Here is a 26,807-nt window from a genome sequence, read left to right on the forward strand (position 1 = left end):
TCTTCAACATCGCGCTGGAAGGTGTTATGCGACGAGCCGGGCTCAACAGCCGGGGTACGATCTTCACGAAATCCGGCCAATTTATCTGTTTTGCGGATGACATGGATATTATTGCTAGAACATTTGGAATGGTGGCAGAACCGTACACCCGCCTAAAACGCGAAGCAGCAAAGGTCGGACTGGTGGTGAATGCCTCAAAAACAAAGTACATGCTGGTAGGCGGAACCGAAAACGACCGGATCCGTCTGGGTAGTAATGTTACGATAGACGGGGATACTTTCGAGGTGGTGGAGGAATTCGTCTACCTCGGATCCTTACTGACGGCTGACAACAACGTGAGCCGTGAAATTCGGAGGCGCATCATCAGCGGAAGTCGGGCCTACTACGGGCTCCAGAAGAAAATGCGGTCGAAAAAGATTCACCCACGCACCAAATGCACCATGTACAAAACGCTAATAAGATCGGTGATCCTCTACGGGCACGAGACATGGACCATGCTCGAGGATGACCTACAAGCACTCGGAGTTTTCGAGCGACGCGTGCTAAGAACGATCTTCGGCGGTGTGCAGGAGAACGGTGTGTGGCGGAGAAGGATGAACCACGAGCTCGCTGCACTTTACGGCGAACCCAGCATCCAGAAGGTGGCCAAAGCCGGAAGGATACGGTGGGCAGGGCATGTTGCAAGAATGCCGGACAACAACCCTGCAAAGCTGGTGTTTGCAACTGATCCGGTAGGCACAAGAAGGCGTGGAGTGCAGAGAGCACGATGGGCGGACCAGGTGGAGCGTGACTTGGCGAGCATCGGGCGCGATCGAGGATGGAGAGCGGCAGCCACGAACCGAGTATTGTGGCGTACTATTAATGATTATGTCTTGTCTTAATGATGTTGAACAAATAAATGTATGTATGCCTACGTCCACGTACCTTCAGTGAAACGGAGCAAGATGGAAAGCAAGGCACAGAAGCTGATTTTTGTCGGGTATTCGAACGAGCACAAAGGCTATCGGTTCGTTGACCCGGAGACCGACGTGATCACAGTCAGCCGAGATGCTAAGTTCGTAGAGCTTGGCAATGGGACGTCGTCTGTGGAGGTACCTTTCAGGACGAGTGGACCAGCGCGGTCCGGCGAGCTAGCTGAAGAGCAAGTGGACAAGAACAATGAAAATCGTGACAACGTTGAATCCGACGAAGAAGCAGCCTCGGACTCGACACATGAGGAGTTCTACGAAGCTGAGGAAGAAGGCAACGAGGCCGCTGGAGAGCTCCGGCGTTCGCAAAGGAAGAATCGTGGCAATCTGCCACGGTACCTGGAAGATTACGTGTTGCAAGAAGTCGTCGGATTTGCAGCCAGCGCCAACGAAGAACCGGACAACTATAGAGAAGCCATGAAGGATCCGACGTGGCGAAACGCGATGACGGACGAGCTAGAGTCTCATCGACGCAATGGGACGTGGGAGCTAGTGCAGCGGACGGAAGGTTGTCGGCTCGAAGTTAGTACTGAAGTTTAAGCGGAACGAGAAGGACGAGATAGTGAAGCATAAAGCACGAGTGGTAGCACAGGGCTTCACCCAGAAGCCGGTAATAGATTTTGAGGAGGTGTTCGCGCCTGTGGCTCGGATGGCGACCCTGCGGACATTTCTTGCGGTAGCTGCCAAACGAAACTTGCCGGTTCACCACTTCGACGTCAAGATGGCTTACCTCTACGGCGTGCTCGACGAAGAGATATTCATGAGGCAGCCGCCCGGGTTGGAAGTGCCAGGCAAGGAGGAGCTCGTCTGCAAGCTTAAAAGAAGTATTTACGGACTACGCCAATCAGCACGGTGTTGGAATCGCAGGCTGAGGCAAGCACTAACGAAGCTGAGATTTGTGGCGTCCACCGCAGATCCGTGTTTATTCGTAAGAGGATCAGGGCAAACCAGTCGTTCCTGCTGGTTTATGTCGATGATTTCCTCATCGCCGCTACGAAAGCAGAGTTGGAGGAGATCAGCAAAGGCTTGCAGGAGGAGTTCGAGCTGACGTCTTTAGGTGAAGTTCGCCACTTCCTCGGGATGGAAATCACGCGGGAGGCGGGAGTGTTCAAGGTCTGCTTGCGGAGCTACATCAACAGGCTACTTGTGAAGCATGGGATGGATCAGGCGAAATCATCCAAGTCTCCGATGGATCCGATGTACCTGAAAGCAGCCGGCAACGAAGAAGTCTTCGAAGATTCGACCAAGTACCGCAGTCTGGTCGGAAGCCTACTCTACCTCTCCGTGTTGGCTCGACCCGATATCGCCGCCTGTACAGCAATCCTAGGAAGACAGTGTGACTGGACTGCTGCGAAACGTTTGCTGCGTTATCTCAAATCGACTATGAACTGGTGTCTACAACTTGGAGGCGATGCAGACCAACCGCTGATCGGGCATTCGGATGCCAATTGGGCGGGCGACCCGGAAAGCAGGAGGAGTACGTCGGGATTTGTATTCTCGTTCGGAGGCGGCGTCATCTCTTGGGTGAGTCGTCGCCAATCCTGCGTGACACTGTCGTCCATGGAGGCGGAATTCGTCGCCCTTAGCGAGACCTGCCAAGAAGCCATCTGGCTGAGGCAGTTGCTCAGCGACCTCGGAGAGCAACAAGTCGGCCCTACGCTACTGAACGAGGACAACCAGGGTTGTCTGCCTTCGTACGGACGGAGAGGTGCAGCCGTAGATCGAAGCACATTGAGACTCGGGAGCGCTTCGTCCACGAGCTGTGTGAAAGAAAGCAGATAGTATTGGAGTATTGCCCAACGGAATCGATGGTGGCGGACCTGTTCACGAAACCCCTTGGTCCGCAGAAGCACGAGCGTTTCTGCCAAATGCTCGGTTTGAGGAACAGCGAATGAAGCCGCGACTCATTGAGGAGGAGTGTTGAGTGGCAATGAGCACACCTTCATCTGAATTACATTGGCTCACCCCTCGGCATCATACCTCTATGAGCGAAAACCTTGTGCGACTGACAGCAGAAAGCGGAACAACGACCAACCCCATCAGAATCAAACGAACGGTCTTCGCGTTAACAAGTTTCTTTGTAATCGTTATACCGTCTACCCCCGTTGGTTTGAACGACACCTCATGCAAACCAACGGGGTTCATTTTTAATTTGAACGTCTAGCAACTCTGTTAGCATCCAAAAATACACTACTGGCAACCTGATTTGGTGTTTTGTTTTGGTTTTGCATTCCGTTTCACACCGTTCCATTAGCAGAATGACATTTGAACCATTTTTAGTTTGAATGATGTGCAGATTAGAGGGGGTCAAACTAAAAAGTGTTCAGATTACCGTCTACCCCCGTTGGTTTGAATGACATCTCATGCAAACCAACGGGGTTCATTTTTAGTTTGAACTTCTAGCAACCCTGTGGGCGACGGAAAACACATTGCTGGCAGCCTTATTTGATGCTTTGTTTTGAATCTGCGTTCCGTTTCACCCCGTTCCATTAGCAAAATGACCTTTGAACCATTTTTAATTTGAACGATGTGCAAATTAGAGGGGGTCAAATTAAAAAGTTTTCAGATTAGATGCGGTCAAACCAACGGGGGTAGACGGTACATGCGGTCAAACCAACGAGGGTAGACGGTAGAATAAAAGTTTCCCACTCGAAAGTAGATTTCCCCGCGTGTGAATTCTCTTCCTTTCAGCCTATTTCCAAAAATCCTGACGCTGTGTGTCCACTGTCCGCCCAATCCGCCGTCACCATTGATTCTAATGTTAGAAACGTTTGATTCTATTGTTATTTTAACATTGAACTCTATTGTGAAAACATAGTTTTCAATAGTAATCCTACATTACAGAGATATGCGGAGGCGACCATTGTGAGCCAACCGAACATGTTTATCGTTTGTAGGAAGGCGTTGTTTGAACGGTATTGCAATCGAAAATAAACGAAATATAAATTTTTATTTTTATTATCAAGAAATTGAAGCAACAGGTAAATTTTGTAGGAAGATAACACAGTGTAACAAAAATTAACTTTTGGTCTGTCTCAAGAACAAACTTATGTGTCTCTGACAGATTTTGGGCCGCTGAATCCGATTCCGGGTTCAGATTTGCTCCAGCACGTCACAATTTTGAGCTGTACCTAAATTTATAGGGGCAAAATATGCGATTTTGAGCTTTTTTGACTGTCAGCCATTAAGCATGGGAATTTTTATTCTCGAGCAATCAAAAGGTAAATTAGTCAATTTACATCTATATTAACGACTTATGCAAAATATTTCATTCTTGCTTAAAGATAGTTTCTGGAGTTTAGGGAAAGTTTTACCTATTATATTAACCATGAAAAATAAACTCGCCGCATATCACACTAAAATTGATAAAACTCATGTCAAAATAAATTTCACAAGTCAAAAACATCACAACAGCATAAACCAAGAAGCAAAAATTGTGAAAATTTGGCGAAATTTTGAAGTTTCAGAATTAATTGCTAAGTGGATCTTTTTTTCTGTCATACCCAATTTTTAAGCAATTTTCCCAATCTTATCAGAAATCATTTTATTCCTCAAGAACCAAATATTTTTCAACACAGATCACTAAAACAATGTAAAATGGATGAAGTGCATTCATTGAAAGATATATTTTATCATTTTAGCATGTATTTTTCACTGGAAACAGCAATCACTATATGGTGGATCTTTTTTTGTGCCGGTCACTGTACATCAGAGTCAGCAAAGCAAGCTGTTCTAGTCTAATGGAGAATACCGCCAACTAAGTTAAGAACTTAAGTCTATGATACCGCATAGCTGTCTAGAGTCTAAAAGGAAGATTCGTTGACGTGATGATGAGATAAGAACGACTAACTTAACATTCAATTTTTAAGATGCAATCCATGTACGGAGAAGTTCATTGACAGCTGATGCCATCAGTTCAATAATCAATCCATTCTGTCATATCCTATTTGAAAACAAAGTGTTTTTAATTTGTAACAAAAGGAGATGTGGTAGATTAGATGACTAGTAGTAGGCCGGGGGATGCCGGATGGCAGAGTGAAAAGTGCTGTCAATAAATACAGTTGCCACCTTGGTACCCACCCACCACAAGTTGAAAATTGCTGAAAATAGTGACTTTTTAGTGGCTTACACGAAAATAGTGACCAAGTCACTAAATAGTGACTCGCTACCAGGCCTGATTGCTGCTGCTTGCTTCACTTCTGCCGATATTATTGTCTATCCGGTTGGAATCAAGACCGACATTCAATCAAAAATTGCCATTTTCTTGGTCCACAAATGTCGCAACTGTTTCGCATCTAGTGCGCTATGTTGCTGACAACAACGGGAAGGATGCGCACTACATTTGACATGATTAAAAAACGTCGCGAGTTGGGTCGCGTCGCGACTTGATTGTGCGAAGTCCGGTTTGGTGGCGGCCCGACAATATTAGCGCAACATTTTGCAATGCATTTCAGATTTATTCGGGTGCGCTGTTATTTTTTCATAATTTTGGGGAAAAAAGTTCGGCTATAATTAACAAACGTAAATTAAACACACCACAAAGTTACGCACAAATTTTTAACATCTAGCTGCTGGCAAGTGTAAGCAGCTGTTGTAAACAAAACAAACAGGATTGCCGAATCGACATATGTACAGGACCTCTGCTGTTGTCTTCGCAGCACCCTCACGATTTCGGCATGCTTGTTCGACCCCTACTTTATTCGGCAAAGTTTTAGATAAAACCACAAAGCAAAAGTCGTCCATACATCGTTTCTTGGTCGCACGCTTCTGAGCTGAGAAAATAGCAAGTGAGTGTAACTCTTTGCAAGTGAGTGTTCCCATCCTTGCAGAGGTCAACAGAATTTTAGAAAATAGGTATTGATTCAGAGCATAAGATTTTTCTTATAACTTTTTTATTATGTATATTTACCGATTGCCCTGGATACAGCCAGCTGTCCATTAACACGGTAGGAGCCATTCCAGTTCAGAACAACTCCACCGAGCTGTTCGATTCGGGTGCATTCGCTCTACAAATGGTATTGTACTATTAACATCATCAGTCATATACACTCTAAGAAACTTACCTCAACAGATGGGACGTGTGGAGACACAATTTGACAGACCTTTCCTTCACACACCAGCAGAGCTTGTGAGTCACCGACCCAGCCAACGAACAGGCGTTTCTCGATTGCTCGGTATACGCAAACCAGAGCGGTGGTTCCGCAGTTTAGTGCCTGTTGGATAAGATAAGTCTAATAAATTGCCATGATTGAATCGTTTACTCATCGCATGAATGCTTCGATACATCTATATCTTCTATCTTCTATATATATAAAAATGAGTTTAAATTTCCTTTGAGGCAACAAAACTCAAGAACGGGTGAACCGATCAGCATGACCCTTGCACGGTTCGATTCGTATTCGTGGTGGCTGTGTTTATATGCAGAAAAAGTAACGAAAATCATTTATAAAGATATAAAAATTGTGAAAATACTGATTTTTTGTGAGCCGGGAACAAATTCAGCATGATCAAAATTTAATCAATCTAGAGTGCAGTGACGTTATGAGCTCAACAGTTGTCAAACCACCACAGCTTGACAAGACAACGTTTGCCGTGACAGCTAGGCTATATATATATATATATATATATATATATATATATATATATATATATATATATATATATATATATATATATATATATATATCTATATATATATATATATATATATATATATATATATATATATATATATATATATATATATATATCTATATATATAAAAATGAGTTTGAAGTCCCTTTGAGGCAACAAAACTCGAAAACGGATGAACCGATCACCATGACTCTTGCACGGCTCGATTTGTATGGTGGCTGTGTTTATATGTAGAAAAAATTATGAAAATCAGCTAGAAAAGTAACAAAATTAAAAAAGAACCGATTTTCTATGAGCTGGGAAGGAAATCAACACGACTGAAATGGAATCAATCTAGAGTGCGGTGCTATTTTGAACTTAACAGTTGTCAAACCACCACAAGACGGCAATACAAAGTTTGCCGGGACAGCTAGTTCTTAATACATTCCCGATCTTAAGGACAAACGTCTTGAAATCCCAGCTATATGTTGCACCAGAATTCCAATGCACAAATTCCAATGCACAAATCTCAAGAATAGAACTTCTAACGATAATGTAATTTTTATTTTGTTCTTGCTTACTTGTAATAAGCTTAAAAAAGAGAATACGAATCGCTGGTTTAGTGTTCAATGAGATTGCGCTCGAAATCGTGAGTAGGTGCAAACGTCGGCCATTGTCCTAGGCCAAATCGAGCCAAAGTCACCCGAACACATGATTTGATTCAACATAAACATCCGTAAGCAACATTTCATAACAGTTCATGTTTACGAAATTTGGTATATTGTGTATGGTTTTGTTCTTATTATTACGCAAAAAAAATGGATTGTACGCGCAGGCGCAGTCGACATATGAATGACACTAACGAGTGGAGCTTTTTTGTCGATCATATTTAAAGCTTTCAACAGTGTTCGACATTCGATGAGAAAATCTTATTGGAATCTTATTGGAATCGTAAACAACAGCTTTTCCCATTAAATTCTCATTGACTGAAATTCAATTTAACCGTTATTTTGTAGTTGAAAATATGATTTTTTTTTGTCACGCGAAAATCGTTTTTTTTCGTAAACCGTGGGATGGACGTACTTCGGACATATTGCGCTGGATAGAGGGCCAGATCTGCTGTCCAATGCATTACGTCCGCGTTATGTTTCACATATTTATTTGAAGAAAAAATTATTGTTTCAACCGTGACGACAATAGACTAACGTGAAGGTAAGTAATACATCAACGATTATCATTAGTTACATGAAAAAATAATTTGAGATCAAATTAGATTAGAATTAACAGAATTAATTAGAAACAATTACGGCAAGTATAACACTATAACAATAGCTGGAAAGTCAATCCTTTTTTGTCGTTAATTCAATGCAAAACTGCAAACTAGAACGGTGATTTTTTTTCAACGGTTGGAAGTTTAATTTACTTATTTATTTATTGTTATGACCTCCATCTAACAAAATCCCATCAAATAATTAATTAATATGGGGATTCACTTGACAGCGTAAACCACTTATTAAAGTATATTCTGATTAAAGGTCGCGATCGCCAAGGCAATCTTTGATTATTTCATGAAACATTTCAAATAACAGAAAATCATGGCTTACGCAGCAATTTAAACTGTTTAGTGAGTCCTCTTAATAATTAATTAGTTTTGTACTGTTAATTTTAATTCCGCCCTCTAATGTTTATCTTTTGACTGATACGCGTATTTAGACTACTACCTATAATCTTCCTCAGTGTCTCCTCTAAGCAGAATATCCCCTTCGAATGAGTGTATTGTGGATTTAGCACCAAATCGGTGTCGGAAATAACTTCATTGACTTCCGCTGCCTTTCTTATGCGTTAAACATAACGTCGGAAGTAGTGCGCTGTATAGCAAATCTGATGCTCTATTCAGCGCACTACTTCCGACGTTATGTTTAACGCACAGGAAAAGCAGCGGAAGTCAATGAAGTTACTTCCGACACCAATTTGGTGCAAAATCCACTATACACTCATTCGAAGAGGATATTCTGCTTAGAGGAGACACTGAGGAAGATTATAAGTAGTAGTCTAAATACGCGTATCAGTCAAAAGATAAACATTAGAGGGCGGAATCAAAATGAACAGTACAAAACTAATTAATTATTAAGAGGACTCACGGAACAGTTTAAATTGCTGCGTAAGCCATGATTTTCTGTTATTTGAAATGTTTCATGAAATTGTGAATGAAATAATCAAAGATTGCCTTGGCGATCGCGACCTTTAATCAGAATATACTTTAATAAGTGGTTTGTGCTGTCAAGTGAATCCCCTTATTAATTAATTAATTGATTACATTTTGTTGGATGGAGGTCATAACAATAAATAAATAAGTAAATTAAACTTCCAACCGTTGAAAAAAATCACCGTTCTAGTTTGCAGTTTTGCATTGAATTAACGACAAAAAGGATTGAATTTCCAGCTATTGTTATACTTGCCGTAATTGTTTCTAATTAATTCTGTTAATTCTAATCTAATTTGATCTTAAATTATTTTTTCATGTAACTAATGATAATCGTTGATGTATTACTTACCTTCGCGTTAGTCTATTGTCGTCACGGTTGAAACAATATTTTTTTCTTCAAATAAATATGTGAAACATAACGCGGACGTAATGCATTGGACAGCAGATCTGGTCCTCTATCCAGCGCAATATGCCCGAAGTACGTCCATCCCACGGTTTACGAAAAAAAAAACGATTTTCGCGTGACAAAAAAAAATCATATTTTCAACTACAAAATAACGGTTAAATTGAATTTCAGTCAATGAGAAAAGCTGTTGTTTACGATTCCAATAAGATTTTCTCATCGAATGTCGAACACTGTTGAAAGCTTTAAATGATCGACAAAAAAGCTCCACTCGTTAGTGTCATTCATATGTCGACTACGCCTGCGCGCACAGGCTAATTAGCCCCATTAACCTGTGCACGCCGGCAGGACCGACATACCAATGACACTAATGAGTGGAGCTTTTTTGTCGACCATTTAAAGCTTTCAACAGCGTTCGACATTCGATAAGAAAATCTTATTGGAATCGTATGTTGTTTACGATTCCAATAAGATTCCAATAAGATTTTCTCATTGAACCCTCATTGACTGAAATTCAATTCAACCGTTATTTTGAAGTTCAAAATTTGATTCTTTGTCACGCGAAAATCGATTTTTTCGTAAACCGTGTGTTGGACGTACCTCGGAAATATTGCTCTGGAGAGAGGGCCAGATTTGCTGTCCAGCGCAATATGTTTCATATATTTATTTGAAAAAAAAAATGTTTCAGCCGCGACGATAATAGACTGACGTGAAGGTAAGTAATACTTCAAAGATTATTATTCGTTAAATGAAAAAAATAATGGAAGATCAAATTAGCTTAGAACTAACAAAATTAATTAGAAACAGTTACTGCAAATATAACAACAGCTGGAAATTCAATCCTTCTTAATACATTTTTTCGTTAAATTAATGCAAAACTACAAACTAGAAAGGTGATTTTTTCAACGGTTGGAAGTTTAATTTGATTATTTATTCATTGTAACGACCTCTACCTAACAAAATGTCTTAAATTAATTAAATAATGAATTGGTTTTGTACTGTATATTTCGATTCCGCCTTCTAATGCTTATCCTTTGACTGATACGCGTATTTCAACTAAATCTTCCTCAGCATCTCCTCTAAGCAGAATATCCTTTTCGAATGAGTGTATTCCATTTTAATGGATCATTAAAATAACTAAAACGGTCGCTATGAAATGAACAGATAGCATCACCGTAGCCTTGTGTGTTTGACATAACTCGACTGCTGTCACAATGCACTGAAGGCCAGGATAGCAATCTAGCGGGACAATAGTAATAGTCTATTTTACGAAACGACAACAGTGTTGATATTGATATTAACACTCACGGGCTTGGGCGCAACCTCCTGTCAAATTTTCATTCATGAAATGAGCGATCAGCTGATCCGAAACGTCTCGTAAAATGGCTCATTACTCCGAAAAGAAGCATTTGCGGCACATAGTGTCTTCGACAACATTTTTTTTTTGCAATAATTAGGAGCACTAATGAAGAAAAAATATTGATTTTTCAATTTCATATGAAAGACCATGTTTTTCTAAACCAGTATGATTTTTTTTCAGATTTTTAGAATAAATTTCAAAGCGAATTTTCAAAATCGCCTTTTGACAGCTCGGCAACTGCTTGACAGATCCGCCCAGTATCCGACGAGGGGTGATTCATCAAATCGCTCCCATACAAACTTCAGAATGATTTTTAAATAGGTTCCCGGGAACCAAAATTCATGAAAATTTGGATCTCGGCCCAGTTTAGCGTGCAGATTCAGAATATGGAATTATCTCAACACCGCTAAAGAAGCCAATTGTGAAGAAATTAGTAGTTCGTTACTAATCCGCCACGGCGCCACCATCTAACTTTTTAGTTTTAGTTTTAGTTGTGGCTGCGCGCAAAGTGGGTTGTCCATTGCAAGTGATTGCAAGATTCTTATTTATTCGCAGACGCGCCAACTTGGTCAAATTATTGGGGGGCAAAGCCTGGTTTTTCGGATTTTTTGTATGGGAAAATCGAAAAATCATTAAAAATCGTCAAATATTGGGGGGAGGGTGGGGGGGGGGGCAAAACCATGCTTGCCCCCCCCTAAGTTGGCGCCTATGTTTATTCGCAATAATATTTCGGGATGCCGCTTTCTAAAATCAGCTAACCAGTCTGGTCCAGCGAGTTCCGTAGATGTATTGAACGGGTGGTGAATGTTATTCTTTTCCGCAAGATCGTAGGCAAATTTACGGATTTCCGTGGTTGTCATCCCATAGAAGGACTTTTCGAAATCTAGAACATGTTGAATTAGTTCCTGCTCCTGCTGTTCGGAGAAGACGGTAGCATATCGGACCAAGTGCTGCACCTCATGATTGTGCTTCAAATGCCGAGCCAGAGTTTATCTCGGAACAGCATTGAATCAGCCCTTTTCACGGAACATTTTCCCACTTCTACTGCCGCAGCACGAATGTTATCGTTTCCGCACTTTTTCCGGTCGGAAATATGTTCATGTCCGAACCATTTAACTGACGAACAACTTTCAAAACCAACACGAAAACTGACAGACGCTGGTTTGAGGTTATGATTCATTTTATTGTGTGTTTATTGTGTTGTTCCGTTAAAGAGTGCTCGTTTCACCCCGTGAGAAATGATTTTTTCAAAATTCCGATTATATTACGCAATTACATTCTCCGTTATCAAATTTTGAAATACACACTCGATACATAACACTAGTTTACAAAATAAAACGAAAGTCGTAAAGTTCAGTTAACGACCAAAATTTTTGAAGCATAATTTAGCGCTGATTTCGAAACCGTGCTTCAAAAAATTAAAGTAGAACAGTTTTTGAGTTTTAGCTCAATATCGAGTTTTACAACTTTTTTAAAATATGGCATTAAATAAAATTGAAATATCTTGCATTTTGTTCAACCAATTTTAAATCTTTCTCCATAAAATAAAAGCTGAATATAATACCATTCGATCATCTGAATGCAGGTTATGCGTCAGATTGAAGAAATTCATGACATTGACGAATTTTGGGGGCGATATTCTTAAATTTTAGCAAAATTTCCAAAAATTTATGAAGAAATGTATTTTTTTCAATAAGAAAAAAAAAAACAATTTAAAAATTCTTTCTCAACGTTTATTTGATATGTCATATGTAGGCGAGTTACAGTAAAAAATTCAGCTCAATCGGTGCATTGATTACGGAGAATGAGATTTGTGAAGTGAGCGACTTTGTTTAAAAATAGAACAAAAATCGATTTCAAACAATCAACCTTGTATGGAAAGTCGAAAAATTTTTCGCTCTACTGTAATTTTTTTCCTTCGCGTTTTCGAACTCAGGGCATGATTCTACACCAAAAACGATCATCAGCTTACCGAGTTCAAAAATGCTGTAAACTAGTGTAATTGATACTCAGTACTATGGGCAGTGGCCAAATGAATGTATTAATCCAATATATTATCCCAAAGCTTATTTAGTGTCTCCTAAATATTTTGACGATTGTTGTTTTCTCTCTTTTGTTTTGTGATTTGGTTTTATTTTTGTATGCATTTTTTTTACTTCATTAAGAGCCGATTTCTTCACCTCGGTTTAACCGGTAAGCCAGGATTACCCATATAGTTAAACCTGGTTTAACGCATAAGCCAGGGTGAAGAAATCGGTCCTAAGACGTAGTCAGATGAAGATTGGTGTTAAATAAATAAATAAATAAATGAATAAATCTTATAACAAAAGAACAAGTTTTCAACGGCGACCAAATCAGTTGCAATTTTTCATGTTTTTGAGGTAATTACTGCCTTATTTTCTCAATACTTCATGGTTTTGAGTCTGCCTTCGAGTACCTTTCAGCGACATATTTCTTAAAGGGGCTGTTCATAAACCACGTGGTCATTTTTTTGGGACTTTTCAAACACCCCCCCCCCCCTCATGATCACGTGGTTTATGGACAGCCCCAAACATCGGTGTGATATCGAGATACGACATATAGGTGGCCATGAGTATACTGCCGTTCTACCATTAAATCTATGGTATATACAGGGGATGGCCAAAATGTTTGGGATAGGCAACTTTTTTTCTCCCACAAAAAAATTTAACATGCTGTAACTTTTCATAGAGTGCATCAAAAAACCTCAAATTTTGACTGTTTGTCAAACTACTATATGTGCATCATTGGTATAAATTTGGGCTCTATTGATTAATTTTTCGCGAAGTTAGAACCGTTCGGGTAAAACACTATTATTTAGACAACTAATTTTTGAACTATCAAATCTTGGAAACCAATGAACCGAATTGAATGAATTTTTTAACGTTTATCAACAATATATTGATACTTAATACGACGTTATAAAATGTTATATTTTCTCACGGCGAATTAAGTTATACCGGATTGAAATTTTTACCCATATAGATGAAAATAAGTCAAATTTACAATACAACACAATAATTACTAAATGTGTTCTTCCTTCAATCTAAATAGGCTCTAATATATCTTATTAGAGATAACTTGAGAACAGAAGTGGAAAATCTTTGGATATCAACACTTAAATTTATTGACATTGATGTAAAAAAATCACATTTTTTCGAGAAAAATCCAAACAGTGTCAATCCAAGATAACTTTTTTCAACGTTTAAAAAGTACCTATGTTTTAATAGTTTGTAAAGCATTTACATATTGTTAGTGTACGTTCAAAATTTCATTCTATTCGGTTCACTGGTTTCCGAGATATGACACCTCAAAAATGAGTTGTCGGAAAAATAGTGTTTTACGCGAACGGTTCTAACTTGGCGAAAAATTAACCAATCGAGCCCAAATTTGTACCAATGATGCACACATAATAGGTTGACAAACAGTCAAAATTTGAGATTTTTTGATGCGCTCTATGAAAAGTTATAGCTTGTTGAACTTTTTTGTGAGAGAAAAAAAAGTTGCCTATCCCAAACATTTTGGCCATCCCCTGTATATCTATATATCTATATAAATGAGTTTGAAATTCCTTTGAGGCAACAAAACTCACGAACGGATGAACCGATCAGCATGACTCTTGCACGGTTCGATTCGTATTCATGGTGGCTGTGTTCTTTTTTTATTATCTGTACATATTAACGAGATTTTTAGTCTGAGGCTAGTTCATCTCGGGACCCACGCTTTACTTCCTTTCCGAAGAACTCACATTTTGCGAGTTTGTCGGGAGTGGGATTCGATCCCAGGTCCTCGGCGTGATAGTCAAGTGTTCTAACCATCACACCAGGTGCACTCCAGGTGGCTGTGTTTATATACACAAAAAGTTACGAAAATCATTTAAAATATAGAAAAACTAGCTGTACTCGGCAAACTTTGTCTTGCCTACTGCGTTTTTTGACGTTTCAAGTTTCTAGCCAAGACCAAGTCCCCGGTCAAAATGTATGGAAGATCGCTTTTCAAAAACTCTCAATTTTTCCATGTTTTTTGCCTCATAAACCTTGGGTAAACACTAAGTGAACAAAACTAAGACGACCAAAATCGGACCTTCCGTTCGCAAGTTATGCGCGGTCCCATGTATGCCACTGCATTTTTATATACAGGGTGTTAGCTTCCTGAGTGCAAACTTTTTAAAGGGTGATAGAGGACCATAAATGGTGAAAAAATTGTTCTACGCATATGGTCAAATCTCAACCGTTACGTAGTTATTGAACTTCCCATGTTTTTGACTCTCATTGCCTTAACTGGCTATAACTTGAAAATGGTCAAACTTATCGCAATTTTTTTACCCTTATTCGAAAGATTATTGAATTTTCTATCAAATGGCATCTTTGAATCGATTGGTTTAGTTAAATAACTAGGTTTTCTAGAGCAAAATAGCTCAAAATAGTGTGTTTTAATTTGTTTTTGTCAATTATCTTTGAAACATGCGTAATAAATTAAAATTCTTTTTTTGGCAAAGTTGTGGCCCCTATTCCACTCTACAATTCGTTCCTTGGCACCAAACTTCTAGCTCTTATCGGATTCTTGCTAATTCAATTTAAATGTTCGGCACAGTGATCAAAAAAGTGTTTACCTTGATAGTTGCAAATTTATGACCTTAAATGCGATGTTTAAATCAAAATTGCAAGAAAACGATAAGAGATAGACGATTGATGTCAAAGAACGAATTGCAGAGTGGAACAGGGGCCACAACTTTGCCAAAGAAAGAATTTCAATTTATTACGCATGTTTCAAAGATAATTGACAAAAACAAATTAAAACGCACTATTTTGAGCTATTTTGCTCTACAAAACTTAGTTATTTAACTAAACCAATCGATTCAAAGATGCCATTTGATAGAAAATTCAATAATCTTTCGAATAAGGGTAAAAAAAATTGCGATAAGTTTGACCATTTTCAAGTTATAGCCAGTTAAGGCAATGAGAGTCAAAAACATGGGAAGTTCAATAACTACGTAACGGTTGAGATTTGACCATATCACAATGGTCGGAAAAAGATAAAGTTCGGCCAAAACTCTTTTTATGTGTTTAATCGAAGTTATAGGTTGCCTAGATATGTTATTTAGTATTTTTAGTGTTTAAAAAGGGGTATTCAAAAATTACGTAATTTCAATAATTTCAAAAAACGGTGAAAATCAGTAAACCCCATATTTTTTGCGTTTTTTGTTAGAAAATCAATTCGAATTTAAATAAATGATCATCTTTCGATCAAATCCAATCAAGTATGTTCAAAACGTGTGAAAAATGTGGAAAGATAAATTTTATTTGAGTATAAAATGGAAAAAATAACGTAAAATATATGAAAAAACATGGCTTTTTTAAATAGCTCTAATTTGAAAAACTGCAAATTTCTGCAAAATATTTAAACGTTTTTAGACAGCTCTAAGCATGATGTTTAAGATGTACTATTCGAAATTGCGCCGACACGTGACGACACGAACCGTTTTTTAACTTAAAAATTACCAAAATTTCTAAGGTACAATATGTGAAAATTTGAATAGTTTTGTAACATATTAATTTTGCACCATACGTGCATTCAAACAGTCCAATAACAAGCTTTCATATGCTGGATAACTTAAAACATATATTCCAATCTCAAAATATTATTATTTTACTTTTTTCGAACAATTCATTTTTCAATTTTATGACTTAGGCCACTTTGGCAGTGAAAATGCCATTGAAATACAAAAGCTGGTATGCTTTTAATTAAGAATCATAAAAGTACAATACATTAACTTTGTTATAAGGTGAAATAAAGTTTAAAAATATCAATTTCGTTTTTTGAGAGTTTTGGCCGCCCCTTTGTATGGAGCCCGACCAATGTGCATATGTGTAGAACAATTTTTTTCACCATTTATGGTCCTCTATCACCCTTTAAAAAGTTTGCACTCAGGAACCTAACACCCTGTATATATATATATAGATAGATAGATGGTGAAGCTACTATAGTTTGCATGAACGTTACCTTCTAATCTTACATTATACGCCAACGTCATGCTTAAGAAAAGTGAAGTACGTAAAAACATCGAAATAAACGTGGTGAAATCAGATTCTAACGTTGAACCTCAAATATATCAATCGATAACGAACTTGGTTTTCCTATCATCTAAAGGGAAGTGTCGGCTCGTGTATTGCGCATGTCAAAAATTCTGATGTGCATTTTTTGAAGAGGGTTACCGGACCACATGGTGACCCTCTTTGGGCCTAATAGAGCTTGCTGACGTTTATTCACCTCTCTCTTTCAAGCATGCAGGCGGGATAGGATTTGTTTTCATCGGGCAACCTTTCCTGATGACAACAAATCCTGTTCCGCCTGCATGTTTGAAAGAGAAAAGTGAATAAACGTCAGCAAGCTCTATGTGCCCGTTTAGCAAACGGTAGAGATAACACTTAAAAATTCAAGTTAACATCTGAAGACATCAGAAAAACGTCGGAATATAATGTTTCTGTACATGAACAAACATTTGAAAACGACTAGATGTTACGTTTTTTACATAGAAAAACATTACAATACCGTTCGAATTTAACGTTTACATATATCAAAATACATCAGAAAACATTTAAATCAAAAGTTTTTTCACATCTAGGTAAAAACATCTGAAAACAGCAAGTTCTGATGTTCTGGGTAATATTCTTGACATCAAAAAACGATTGGTTTCCTGATGTATACATCATATTACCTTGCATAAACACATCTAAATCGCAATGTATTCTAACGTTCAACTACAGAAAACATTCTAAACATCTGAGAACATCAAAAATACATGCGAATCAAATGTTTCTATGCGTCAAAAAAAAAACATAAAAACGTCTAGATTTAACTTTTTATACATTGTAAAACACCAGAAAAAACGTTGGAATGTAACGTTTTCATACATCAATATACATCAGGGAACGTCTGAATCCAATGTTTTTTACATCAACATACATCAGAAAAACGTTTGAATCTCACGTTTTTGTAAATCAAAAAACATCTGAAAACGTCAGGTTTTGATGTTCTGTATAATATTCTTGACATCATAAAACATTTGATTTCCTGATGTATACATTATGTTACCTTGCATAAACACATCTAAATCGTAGTGTTTTCTAATGTTCAACGACAGTAGTACAATGAAACTTGATGTTGATGTACACATCAAAATTAAATGTCAGGCTAATGCAAATTTTTATTCGGGAGTTCATCACCTTGTCACAGTCCCTAGCGAGATTCGAATGAACTGGATCGTTCACCCGAAACGCAGTTTTGCACACCGTCCATCTTTGCTTTAATCAGTCTAGTCAGCCTCGCAGGAAAGCCGTTTTCGTCCATGAGTCTCCATAGCTCTGCGCGGTCGATACTGTTGTATGCCGCCTTGAAGTCGATAAACAGGTAATGCGTTGGGACCTGGTATTCACGGCATTTCTGGAGGATTTGTCGTACTGTGAAGATCTGGTTCGTTGTCGACCGGCCGTCGATAATACCAGCTTGATAACATCCCATGAACTCATTCGTTTTAGGTGGATATTTTCTATTAAATACAAGTTAATTTGTTGAGAAAATATAAGAATTTGCACTTGTTGGACAGGTAGATTTAAGGTTAGGGAAGCGCCACTGTTTTGTACTGCCCATAATCGCATAGTTGATGTAACCACCATTGACAATGGTAGCACTCACAAGCTAATATCTATCAAATGTGCATAATTGTGGCCAGTTTTATTCAATAGAGCATAGGATCTTATCCCTAGCAAGATATCATCATGAAAAATAAGCAAACTTTTCATTTATCATTGTTAAAATTTCAAAAGTGCGTTGAAAACTACAGTGGCGCTTACGTCAACTATGCGATTATGGGCAGTGCAGGCGGCATTCAAAATAGTGATCGCCCTGAAGTTCTCACAATCCAAATGGTCACCTTTCTTGTGAATGGGGCAGATTACCCCTTCCTTCCACTCTTCCGGTTGCTGTTCGGTTTCCCAGAGCCTGACTGTCAGCCGATGCAGACAGGTGGCCAACTTTTCTGGGCCCATCTTTATGAGTTCAGTTGCGATACCATCCTTAGCAGCTGCTTTGTTGGTTTTGAGCTGGTGAATGGCATCCTTAACTTCCTTCAGTAGCGGAGTTGGTTCATTTCCGTCCTCCGCTGCACTGTCGTCGTTTTCTCCGTTGCCGTGGTCTCCCGTGCTTACGTTTTCCACGCCATTCAAGTGCTGATCGAAGTGCTGCTTCCACCTTTCGGTCACCTCACGTCCGTCCGTCAAGAGGCCTCCGTCTTTATACTTGCATATTTCGGCTCGCGGCACGAAGCCGTTGCGGGATGCGATGAGCTTCTGATAGAACTTCCGTGTTTGTTGGGAACGGCACAGCAGTTCCATTTCTTCACACTCCGCTTCTTCCAGGCGGCGCTTTTTCTCCCGAAAGAGGCGGGTCTGCTGTTTCCGCTTCTGTTTGTAACGTTCCACGTTCTGTCGGGTCCCTTGCTGCAGCATTATTGCCCTCGCTACGTTCTTCTCCTCCAAAACCGTTCTGCACTCTTCGTCGAAACATTCGTTCCGTCGATTCCGTTCCACGTACCCGATGGTGCTCTCGGCTGCGTCGTTGATGGCTGCTTTCACTGTACTCCAGCAGTCCTCTAGAGGGGCTCATCGAGCTAGCCCTCGTCGGAGTTGCACTATATTGTTTTTCTATGGAATGGCTGTATATGTATAGGGGAACTTACGTATTTTCGGCAGAACTCAAAGTTGGCATCAAATATTTCCCAACCAAGCTGAATTAGACGACTAAGTTTCAGGCCATTTGGCCTACGATAACTCCCCGTGACGAAGAAAACAAACTTGCCGATAATATCCCATAGAGCGACGGGTGTCCTACGTTAGGCGGAAACACGAAAGGCGGAATCACAAAAGGCGAAAATACAAAAGGCGGAATCATCGAAAGGCGGAAAGTCAAAAAAGGCATAATCACGAAAGGCGGAATCACAAAAGGCTGAATCACATAAGGCTAATTAAAATTTGCCGTACTTTTTGAACCAGCAGAGCAAACGGCCGGCCGTTTGCTCTGCTGGTTCAAAAAGTACGGCAAATTTTAATTAGCCTTATGTGATTCTAAAACTCATGCCACAGCTAGAGGCACGTCAGAGAGAGACAGCGAGAGTAACTTTGTTATCGAAGTGTTGCTCAGAATTCCTCTGGATAGCTCTGGATCACACTGGTTTTCCCAAAGTGTTGCCTGATACCAGTGAAAAATCGCTTGCCCGATTTCCCGCTTCGTAGAGAGGTTTTCGAATGAATTCGAACAAAAAGATTTATTCAGGATTGCTCAGAGTTGCTGTGGATTTCACAGTGTCCTGCCTCTAGTGCCACAGTTAGTGGAATCGACATTAGAATTCTTGCTTTGATGTCATCGGACACAATCCGCTGTACCTGATTAATGATTCGTTTACAAACTGGGCACGTGCCACACGTTTGGAAGGTATCTTTGGTGATTCCTATTCAAAAAGTTGCTGGAACGATTAAAGCCGAAGAGTTTCGTCCCATCAACATGTTGCACACATTAGAGAAAATTTTAGAACTTGTTGTAAAAGGCCAGCTATTAGCATATTTAAATAGTTTTAATTTGCTAGTACCAGAGCAATCGGGATATCGGGAAGGTCATTCCTGTGAAACCGCATTGAATCTGGTGCTAGCGAAATGGAAAGAAAAACTAGAGCGTAAAGATACGATTGTTGCTGTTTTTTTGGATCTGAAACGCGCTTTTGAAACAATTTCTCGGCCCTTGTTGTTGAAAACAATAAAGCGCTTTGGATTTGCGGGTTCTGCATATAGATGGTTCGAAAGCTATTTGTGTGACGGACTACTTTCAATGATTCAATTTCGAGCCCCGTGACGAACAGCCTTGGCGTACCACAGGGGAGTGTATTAGGACCCGTTTTATTCATTATGTATATAAAGCATTGTCCAGTTAGAATCCGGACGCAGATAATCACTTATATCTCAGAGGTGGAATAACAAACAGAAAAGATGAAGCCCTCAAAACAAAGATAATTTACAATAGTTTCATGGAAAAATATCATTAAAATTATTTTATTTAATTTTTAATACATTTTCTCATTTTTTCCGTGATTACTTCCTTAAAAATCTGCACAATGGTAGTAAATTTTAACATCAACCCCTTCGGCGGATTTGTTTAACAATCAGGTCATCTCTGTAGTGTCCTGAGACCCTCTACCAATCTGATTAGGATTCCAAAGAAACTTTGCCAAATATTTCTCTTCTTGCGAAACTAAGGGCTATTCAGTGAATTCCAAAGAAGCGAAATTTGAGTGTTTTTTCGTTAATAAACACTATCCAACAGTGATGACACCACTACACATCTCAGGCTGTCGTGATAGCTCACCAAATTAGCTCAAACCTCTACAGATCCCTTGTGTGCATTTTTGAAAAGCAGCACGCGATTCTTGAGGTTATCATCTTTGTACACATTTGGTGTCAAAATCGTGATGTGAGAAAACGATGTCCAGAGCTCGAACTTCCTGGCAAATCTTGGAATTCCAAGCAGATTTATCCATGAACATAAACTTCAATCTTCCTTGGGCACTTCCTCATGGCATGGTTAACAACATCTGTGCACATCACACATAATGGTTATGGAGACATTAACATTTTTCGCGACTGTCGTACCTGACCACGCTTAATTTTCAGCGTGTTTGTGCAAGATTTTTTTTCTTCACTTGTCTTCAATCTGAAATAACTTTTCACTCGTAGCAAGAAAATCGATGAAATTTCCACCATCAATAGAGGACTTGTTTATGATCAGACTGCTGTAAAAAAAATATGATTATGATCATTGAGAGCGTCACAATAAATTATCCTTTGCGTCCGGATTCTAACTGGACAATGCTTTAAATGACATGCGCGAGTCTTACGATTTTGCGATATCAATCTTTTTGCTGATGATACCGTTATATTCATTGCAGCCAAAGATCTAGGGGAAGCCGTTTCACAGATGAATGCAGATTTACGTTCTCTGAGTAAATGGTTGAAGTACAAACAGTTGAAATTGAACATAAGTAAAACTAAATGCATGGTCATTTCGCGGAATCGAGTAAACTATGAAGTCTCTGTAGAAATTGACAGTGAGACAATTGATCGCGTGCGCGAAATTGAATATCTTGGCGTGATTATTGATGACAAACTAAAGTTTGACGCTCACATCGGCAATGTCATCAAGAAAATAGCCAAAAAGTATGGTATTCTATGTCGATTAAAAAACGATTTGACTATTGCTAGTAAAATACAGTTGTACAAATCAATCATTTCTCCACACATTGAGTTCTGCCCGTCCATTTTGTTCTTAGCTAATGAAACACAAATATCAAGGCTACAGCGTTTGCAAAATAAAATAATGCGGTTGATTTTAAGATGTAACAGATTCACTTCCTCAACTTTTTTGTTGGACGCCCTTCAGTGGTTGTCAGTGAAGCAAAGAATTGTGTATTTAACGTTGGTGTTCATTTTTACATTAAAGAATGGTATGCTACCTAGATATTTGTGTGACCGAATTGAAAGAGGAAGTGACATTCATAGTTATAACACTAGAAACGCGGATCAAATACGAACACCCTACTTTTTGCATGTTGCTTCACAAAATTCCTTGTATACCGCATTTAGTTCACCACTGGACTGCGAACTGCGACTTCATAAGTGCGAAAAAGTAAATAAAAGTGCGCGATTGCATCAAATCAGGTTGATGTCTTCGGCGCACTATTTCTTCAATCTATGGTGAACAAGTGCTCTGAAGACACCGAGTTGATTTGATGCAATCGCGCACTTTTATTAGCGTTTTCGCACTCGTGAAAACTAGTGCGATAGTCCAGTGGTGAACTAAATGCGCTATATTATAAAGGTATAAATGTTTTCAATTCAATGCCTGACCACATCACGAATGCAGTAACTCTACCACAGTTTAAGAGACTATATATTTCACACGTAAAAGCAGCTTTTTGAACAGCTACTCTGTTGACTTTTTATTTTTGACTAGATTTTGTATCTTGACGAAGTTTACCAACGGATATTTTGTGTGGACAATTTATATTTTTGTAATAGGAGGCACGAACAAACTATAATGGTCGTCCCGATGATGATGATGGATTTTATATTTTTTGACGTAGTATTATTAACTGAACTTATTTTGTGTAGTCTACAAAAGTTTGAGTCTAGCGCGCGGTGACAAGTATAAATGACATTTTTGTATTTATTTATTATGTGGAATATTTGTACTGTTGAAGGATTCTGTAGATTAGAAGTCAGTTGTCTAGTTGAATGTCGGGAATTTCTTGAGAATGAGAATATTGCCGACTGTTTTGACATCGCGCGAACGTTATCAATCCTCGCAATATTTTTGATTTTCTGATCTTTCATGATCACTAGTAACGCTTGCAAACATCTGTAGTTGAGAGCAGTAGTATTTTGAAATTTATGTTTTTGCTGTATAGTATGACAAATTATAATGTTGTGTATATCTGTAAAAAGAATCAGACCGTATTTAGTTTGCAAATCTGATTTCATTGATCATAGTCAATAATTATCTTAAAGATACATCGTCTAGCTCAAACCTTTGTAGGGGCACAGAGAACAGACATCCAAGTCCAGTTCCAAAACTGTGTAAGGAATTTAACGACCATATGAAATCGGCAACACAAGTGGCAATAGCGTGGCGCTGCAATCGGTTAATTTTCTATACTAATTTAATTCACCACATGAAATGTTTCAATTCACCACTGACTGTGGCAATATGGTGTTTGATGGCGTTAGTGTTGTCATCGTGTATTGGTTTGCAACCTTACTCAAGTAAAGATTCAAATCCTTACACGGGTGTCCTACGTTAGGCGGAAACACGAAAGGCGGAATCACAAAAGGCGAAAATACAAAAGGCGGAATCATCGAAAGGCGGAAAGGCAAAAAAGGCATAATCACGAAAGGCGGAATCACAAAAGGCTGAATCACATAAGGCTAATTAAAATTTGCCGTACTTTTTGAACCAGCAGAGCAAACGGCCGGCCGTTTGCTCTGCTGGTTCAAAAAGTACGGCAAATTTTAATTAGCCTTATGTGATTCTAAAACTCATGCCACAGCTAGAGGCACGTCAGAGAGAGACAGCGAGAGTAACTTTGTTATCGAAGTGTTGCTCAGAATTCCTTTGGATAGCTCTGGATCACACTGGTTTTCCCAAAGTGTTGCCTGATACCAGTGAAAAATCGCTTGCCCGATTTCCCGCTTCGTAGAGAGGTTTTTGAATGAATTCGAACAAAAAGATTTATTCATGAATGCAGGATTGCTCAGAGTTGCTGTGGATTTCACAGTGTCCTGCCCCTAGTGCCACAGTTAGTGGAATCGACATTAGAATTCTATATATAGCAAACACGTATGAATGTATTTCTCACATGGTTGTTCAAATTGGAAGTCTGACATGCTCGCATTCTGCCAATAAAATGTAGTTACGCATTGCTAACACTAAGATACTCTAAACTCATGGCTGAGGACATTCCCAACCCAGAAATTTTCTGAACCGCATTATCGGGAATTGAACCGAGACACATTCAGCATGGTCCTGCTTTGTAACCGCGTACCTTAGAAAGGATTCTTTACAGGTGGCAGCTTCAAATTTCTTTAAATTAAACTATTTCGGATCCGTGTTATTTGGCCGAGTCCCGTTTGACCGAAAAAGGAATTGTGAAATTTAGTAATTAAATCATTACTCTTTGCATCAGTATAACTCGAAAGAACTATGATTTAAAGAAGGAAAAATTTATGATTATAGTTTCAAAGTTTTCAAAGTTAAGTAATCCCAAATGGTTAAACTAGAAAGAATAGCTAAGATTAAAAGAAGGAAATATTTCTGATGATCGTATTGGTAGCCGTGTCAAAAAGCTCCTAATAAATATAACTAGAAAGAACAGAAGCCAAGGCTGAAAGCCTCTTTAATAAAGACAAATCAATCAATCAGAAAGAACAGCGTATGTTGAAAGAAGATAAAATCCTTGCTGAAAATTTGAGCTATCACTTACACGGAGAAACAAAAGTACCCAAAAGTGAGTTCAATCCACCCAACTTCGAGGTTGCGTGCGGGAAGCCAATTTTGAGTTGATGGAGTTGATGTTGAGGTAGTTAGTTTGCATTTAGGCGTATTCGGCCAAAGTACCTAAAGGCGAAGTTTTTTTTACTCAACCGTCAGTTAAATTTACTCAACTTTCGGTTCTATGTCACTTACTCAATTTTGGCTTCCCGCATCGAACTCTCAAAGTTGGGTTGTTTTGCTATTCACTCTTTGACAACAACAAAGAGAGCGAATGAAAGAGAATGCAAAAAAGAACTCAAAAGTGAGTTTAAAAATACTCAAATTTGGGTTTTCTTGTTTTTCAGTGTACTGTTGGCACAGAGAACAGACATCCAGGCTAGAACAAATTTCATTCAGAAAGTTGTAAAAGGATTTGAATCTTTACTTGAGTAAGGTTGAAAACCAATACACGATGACAACACTAACGCCACCAAACACCATATTGCCACAGGCAGTGGTGAATTGAAACATTTCAAGTGGTGAATTAAATTAGTATGGGAAACTAACCGATTGCAGCGCCACGCTATTGCCACTTGTGTTGCCGATTTCAAATGGCCGTTAAATTCCTTACACAGTTTCGGAACTGGACTTGGATGTCTGTTCTCTGTGCTGTTGGTTCACTGGAGTTTGTCCGCAGCTCTAAACTCTTTTGATCAAAATTCGGCCAAATGGCCGGACACCAACTATTTCTACGGGATGAATGACCCATAAAAGGTTAAAATCCCTGGTAATAAACAAACAACAACAACAACCAACTATTTCTTGTGCTCGATTTAAAAAGGTCGTCGGTTTCCATTAGTAATCCTACATTATAGAGATCTGCGGAGGCGGCCATTGTGAGCCAATCGTGCAGAGAGAACTGTCAAAGTGTGAGCCAAATGAACATGCTTATCGTTCGTAGGAAGGCGTCGTTTGAACGGTATTGCAATCGGAACTAAATAAATTAAAAATATTTATTTTTAATATCGAGATATTGGCGGCATAGGGTATGCGTGCCATCAGTAATCTCACGCTCCCATATTCATCTTATGCGAAAACAAGCGATTACGGCACCGATTGATTCCGTTCTTTTTGTTTTCATGGGTGCTCACTTCTAACAAAAAATACAAAAATAAGAAACAAAACAAACAGCGCTTCAATCCTTTGTTTTTCGTAGGATGAAAATGGGAGCCACATGCTTAATAAGGGAACCAATACCCTATGTATGTTTAGTAAAAAGATAAAAAAATATTAATTCTGCTTTCAAAAGCTCATGCTTATGACGACACTTTTGTTGCTGAACTTGTCGAAAAAACTTCCATTGCTGCTTCTTGCTTCACTTCTGCCGATATGATTAGCGTAACACTTTTGCAATGAATTTCAGATTTCTTAGATTGCTCCGCTATTTCAACAAAATTTAAAAAAAAAATCTACCATAATTAGAAAATGTAAACAAAACAACTTGAACCACAACGAAGTCACGCACAAAGTTTGAACATCTAGCTTTGTAGCAAGTGTTGGCAGCTGCTGTAAACAAAACAAACAGCGTTGCCGAATCGACGTATGTAACTTCCGCTCATCTCTATGTAGAGGATTTCTAGTTTCCATATAATCCCACATAAACAGGCCCGTGCACAGAACAGGCTACAAGGGAATTTATGGAAATCGGCAATGGAAGAGTAATAACCCCCATAACCCATCCTTTGTATAAGGGCTTGCATACAGGTATGAACTATTGAAATCGAATGCCAAATCCGAATGCTATTTATTTATTATTCGGCCGCGTTGAATCAACTAATGCCTGAAGTACAAAGGGTCAAATATTTGACAAGGAAAGAACTCAAGAAACAACATCAGTTTGACACTAATGAAAATTCGATCGAGTCAAACAAGATGTTTGAGCATTGGTTTCTTTTTGGACAAATATTTGATCCTGTGTACTAACAACTTAAAAATTAAGAAGTTCAACAAACATGACTGAAACTAAAAAATTTAACTGTCTGAACAAAAAACATAGAATTATAACGGCTTTTTACTGATTCCGCCTTTTCAAAATTACGCCTTACGTAATTTTCCGCCTTTCGTTACAGTTTTAAGGTGGTCTGCCTTTCGAATTTCTGCCTTTCG

At 38.9% G+C, this 26,807-nt stretch overlaps 1 protein-coding gene across 2 annotated transcripts in view; it reads right to left on the bottom strand.

Annotated features, from left to right (window-relative positions):
* LOC109411545 (serine-rich adhesin for platelets) overlaps positions 1–26,807 on the bottom strand; it is a 225,833-nt gene that overhangs the window by 191,144 nt on the left and 7,882 nt on the right. For both annotated transcript variants that reach the window (XM_029854067.2, XM_029854066.2), the window contains exons 4-5: positions 6,032–6,181; positions 5,878–5,974 (exon numbers count right to left, since the gene is read on the bottom strand). In XM_029854067.2, the coding sequence (XP_029709927.2) occupies positions 5,878–5,974; positions 6,032–6,181 (247 nt within the window). The remainder of the gene's footprint in view (positions 1–5,877; positions 5,975–6,031; positions 6,182–26,807) is intronic.

This window comes from Aedes albopictus, chromosome 2 (assembly GCF_035046485.1).
Source record: "Aedes albopictus strain Foshan chromosome 2, AalbF5, whole genome shotgun sequence".
NCBI lineage: Eukaryota > Metazoa > Arthropoda > Insecta > Diptera > Culicidae > Aedes > Aedes albopictus.